This window comes from Etheostoma cragini, chromosome 2, assembly GCF_013103735.1.
Source record: "Etheostoma cragini isolate CJK2018 chromosome 2, CSU_Ecrag_1.0, whole genome shotgun sequence".
Taxonomy (NCBI): Eukaryota; Metazoa; Chordata; class Actinopteri; order Perciformes; family Percidae; genus Etheostoma; species Etheostoma cragini.
Window position 1 is genome coordinate 29,343,960 of NC_048408.1, and position 4,731 is coordinate 29,348,690.

At 40.4% G+C, this 4,731-nt stretch overlaps 1 protein-coding gene across 2 annotated transcripts in view; it reads right to left on the reverse strand.

Moving 5' to 3' along the window:
- Nucleotides 1-3,598: 3,598 nt before the first annotated feature.
- Nucleotides 3,599-4,731, reverse strand: part of LOC117934551 (V-set domain-containing T-cell activation inhibitor 1-like) — an 11,973-nt gene continuing 10,840 nt past the window's right edge. Inside the window, exons 2-3 of one of the 2 annotated variants that reach the window (XM_034856275.1) lie at nt 4,257-4,595; nt 3,599-3,782 (exon numbers count right to left, since the gene is read on the reverse strand). In XM_034856275.1, coding sequence (XP_034712166.1) covers nt 3,637-3,782; nt 4,257-4,595 — 485 coding nt within the window. In that variant the 3' untranslated portion in view covers nt 3,599-3,636. The remainder of the gene's footprint in view (nt 3,783-4,256; nt 4,596-4,731) is intronic. The other variant, XM_034856286.1, reaches the window with a different exon arrangement.

Genomic DNA, 4,731 nt, shown 5'->3' on the forward strand with positions numbered 1-4,731 from the left:
ATGTGCTAACGTTAACACCATCCACACTACTATGTGCTAACGTTAACACCATCCATACTACTATGTGCTAACGTTAACCCCATACATACTACTATGTGCTAACGTTAACACCATCCATACTACTATGTGCTAACGTTAACCCCATCCATACTACTATGTGCTAACGTTAACACCATCCATACTACTATGTGCTAACGTTAACACCATCCATACTACTATGTGCTAGCGTTAACACCATCCATACTACTATGTGCCAACGTTAACACCATCCATACTACTATGTGCTAATGTTTACACCATCAAGCCTCAATGATTTGCTGTGAATTAATGCAGAATGCTGAATCTGTTGAGTTGTCTTAGTCGTGCGTCAAATGCAACGTAGAGTAGATGTATTCCCATCCATTTAGATTGAATATGGTATTGATGACGTAAACAATAATAAGGATAACTCCAGTGAAATGATGTGAAAGTTGAGAACTAGATTAGGACTGGATTAAAAATGATTCTGGTGTCCAACTTGGCCCCAGGTGTGTCTGTTAAAACAGGCGGAGACAACTTCTCTCTTGCTAAGTTTCCATCCACTTGTCAACTGAATTACAGTATCTGAAGTTCGGTGAAAAAAACAAAAACTCATGCGAATAAAGCTGGTGAAACTGTTGATGCTTCATTAAGACCAACGTGCAACCTAGCTAACATGTGAAGACCACACCAAAACCACTAGCTAACTTACTTTAAATGGGAAGAACTATAGACCAAAAACAGGCTTAAGTGAACTGACAACATGAGTTATACGACTTACAGTTCTCAAAGACTCTCACACACAATCTCAGCTGGTTACCCTCGGGACAGCTAGTCCCCTTTTAATTTCTCTCACTTTTTTCTCCATGTGGCGCGCGCACCCGCTCACGGTGCGTGGAGCGTGTCCGCGCGCTATTGTCCGACATGACAACCTCTTGTAAAAACGGAAGTAACGAGCCAATTTTGTAAAATGTAAGGAGTAGAAAGTACCAATATTTGTGTAAAAATGTAAGGAGTAGAAGTAAAAAGTCGCCATAAAAATAAATAGTAAAGTAAAATAGAAATATCTGAAAAATCTACTATCTACTACCATATCTGTATGTAGGCTATGGCAATAGTGTTACTTTAACAGTTTTTTAACGGTTTTCAATTGATTGCAGCAAATGTGGTCACGAATTTACCCGTGACTCAATCTGGAAAATTATTCGCGATATCGTAATTTTGACCCTCTGGATTGACCTTTGGACACACCTCCGCATGAGACGGGACGGATGAAATGGGACGCTCCAGGCTGCAGCCATACCCGTCTCGAACCACCACTGCAGACCCATCTAACCCCGGATACAATGTTCCAGCTTCTCCCCTCTGGGGGGCGCTACAGAGCCCTGTACGCCAACACCAACAGACTCAGGAACAGTTTCTACCCACAAGCCATCTCTCTGATGAACAGCTGACTTCTGACCCACAGTGTCAGGTTCAGTGCCTCTATATTGTTTCTGTTTAAAGTGTGTATATAGTGTGTGTATATTAGTGTGTATATATATTGTTTTGATTGATATGTGTGTGTAAGCACAGCGTGAGTAACGATGCTCCGAAGACAAATTCCTTGTATGTGTCCTCATACCTGGCGAATAAAGCTGATTCTGATTCTGATAACTTAAGTAAAATTATATATATAGTTTTATTTATCTGTTTCGCCAGTGAGAACCACGTATCTCTCAAAAGTTTCCTGCATTTCCTGTCTTCAGCTTTGTGACGATGCATTTTCCAGCTGATCCGAGAGGCTTTTTATAAACTTTATTCAGCTTAAGAAGAAGGTTATAAAAATAGAATAGTTATAAGAGGTGCAAAAATATGCAAAAATACATTAAAAGTTTTTACTAATTCATCCATAAAGATGCACTGTGCCTGGTAATAAGTGCGTTAGGTTAAAGGAGAAGCAGCTTGAGCATGTTGGCATTTAAAATCAAGATTTGAGTTAAGTTGGAATAAGTTATACAGTTAAGCATTAAGAACAAATCAGACACACTAACAACAACAAAAGCAAAAGGAAAGTGCAGAAAATACAAATCCTACGTCGTAATACAGCATTTTGTTCATATATTGGGACCATTTCCCTAATTTAACCACAGATATTACATTAAATAATAATTAAAGTACTAAACGAGTTGACGCCTTCACATTGTTGTCCAGCAGAGATCGTCACAGAAACCACCTTCACATGAAGGTATTCACCAGTTTGAGATGTTTTTAAATGATAGAAAGCGGCGTTCCTTATGTCCCTGATATGTTTTGGTGTACTGGATTGTACAGTATGACGTGTGTGAACTTCCCCGGACCAACAGAACTCAACAACTCAAATCATCTTCGGCTGCTTTGGGGTTCAGGTTCTTCCCGGCTTCCTATGGTTCTGGTTCCCTCCTTCCTCTGAGCCTCTTGATCCAACTCCCTGAGGGAAAGAAAAACAGTTTATAACACTTGTTAAAGGACGGAGGAAACAGAGAAGTAGTAAACAAATAGCCAACCTGTATTAGCCCAAATATAATATAATATAATAAATATAATTTGTTTATATGAATATATCTGGAAAAAGTGAGGTTGTCTGATATTCAGGGTCTAGACTTTAAAACACCAATATACATCCTCAACAACAGGTGGCGCCAAATAGCAGCCGGGTCAACTCATTTATTCTTTCAGAAATGAGTTTTTTTTTTTTTTTTTTCGGGGTCTATATTCTGGTCAATACGGTATCTGGGTCACATCTGAGCGTTAATGTGGATTAAAGCTCTAATTGTCTCTGGCACTAGCCGATGTGAGGAGAGTGAAGGTTTGAGTCACGCATGCGTCACTTAGAGTAGAGTTAGCCTACAAGATGCTAACGAGAGACTCCTGTTATGTCAACACAGTAAAAATGGACCTACTTAATGAAGTTGGTTCACTGCTAGCTTAGCTACAAGTTAGCATCAAACACAACAAAGGCTGTCAGTTGAATGGTGTTATAAGCTAATGTTAGCAACCAAACAACCATAGATAGCTACAACATTTTTGAAATGACTGCTAGCTTAGCTACAAGCTAGCAATCAAACACAACAAAGGCTGTCAGTTGAATGCTGTTTTAAGCTAACGTTAGCAACCAAACAACCATAGATAGCTATAATGTTTTTGAAATGACTGCTAGCTTAGCTACAAGCTAGCAATCAAACACAACAAAGGCTGTCAGTTGAATGCTGTTTTAAGCTAATGTTAGCTGACTGCTAGCTTAGCTACAAGCTAGCAATCAAACACAACAAAGGCTGTCAGTTGAATGGTGTTTTGAGCTAACGTTAGCATCCAATCAATCATTGCTAGCTACAACTTTTCTGAAATGTTTTGAAAGGTTCATCAGTTAAAAACAAAACTAACAACACATATGATCCTGATAAAAAGCTGTGAACAAAACTTAGTTTTTTAACTTACTGATGTGTTTTTTCATCAGAAACAGGACCAAGAGGAGGAAAACAACGGGAAGGATTACAGCAGAGGGAAGCTTCCAGTTCTCACCGTCTGGAAGAATATCAGAGAAGGAGGGAAGATATAAGAAGATGCACACCTAACCACAACAACAACCACAACCATCACTCACACACTAAACAGCCTGAGTGAGGACACGTCAGTTTTCTGGAGGACTATGAGACATTTACCCCGATGCTCTGACTCGGTCTGGTGCTCCACTGGACGTCCAGGCGTGGTGAAATCATTTCTCTTTGTCCTGTTCGCTTTTCTTTCTGGTTCAAACAACACAAATAAAGAGTTTCATTATCTGCAGTTGCATATTGGACCAAAAAAAATGGTCCAAGTTAAATTTTTTCTACCTGAAATCAGCGTCCTTTCCTTATTTCCTGTGATAAACATGTATTCCTGACTCAGAACATTATTCTGGATATGACACTTATGTTGTTTCCATAGTGAATTTTTAACATGAATTATAACTTATGACAACAAACGAACCCCACTTCAATGTTTAGTTGTGTTCTAGTAGAGACTGATGCATTCCCTAAACATATATGTTATCTCAGCTGTTGGAAACTGAGATAAAGACAATATTTGTTAATATATTATGAAGTAAAATTTAATTTCAGAATTGTTTTTAAAACCCAGAATAAGTCCCGGGTCAGTTTGACCCAGAGGGACCCGAGAGGATCCCGGAGGTGGAGACAACACGAGAGTTAAATAGAAGAAAATTGATCTGTCCCGCTTACCAACAGTGAGGTTAAAACCACATTGGGCTTTCAGTTTTGGGACATAGACTTTGTACCGGCCAGCGTCAGACAGGTTTACCGGGGAGATCTGCAGAGTCACGTCTCCTCGGATCAGGTCTCCATGGACCAGGGTAGTTCTGTGTTTGTAGCGATGACTCTGTGAGAGGACATCGTCCCGTCCATGTCGGTACACGTGGACGAGGTCGTCACGGAGGTCTGTTCTCTTCAGATCCACTGTGTAAGGAGACAAGTTGACCGGAGGACGCAGAGAACCCCGCAGAGTCACAGCGTCCCCTTCTACTGCCTCGATCAGAGCTGGACAACTGATAAGATACGCTCCTGGGGAAACAAGCACATAGACAGAGACCTTATTTCACATTAATCTTCATGTTTCAGGCTTTCATCTGCTCCCCGTATGTGCTCCCTGTCTGATCTGCCCCCCGTATGTGCTCCCTGTCTGATCTGCTCCCCGTAC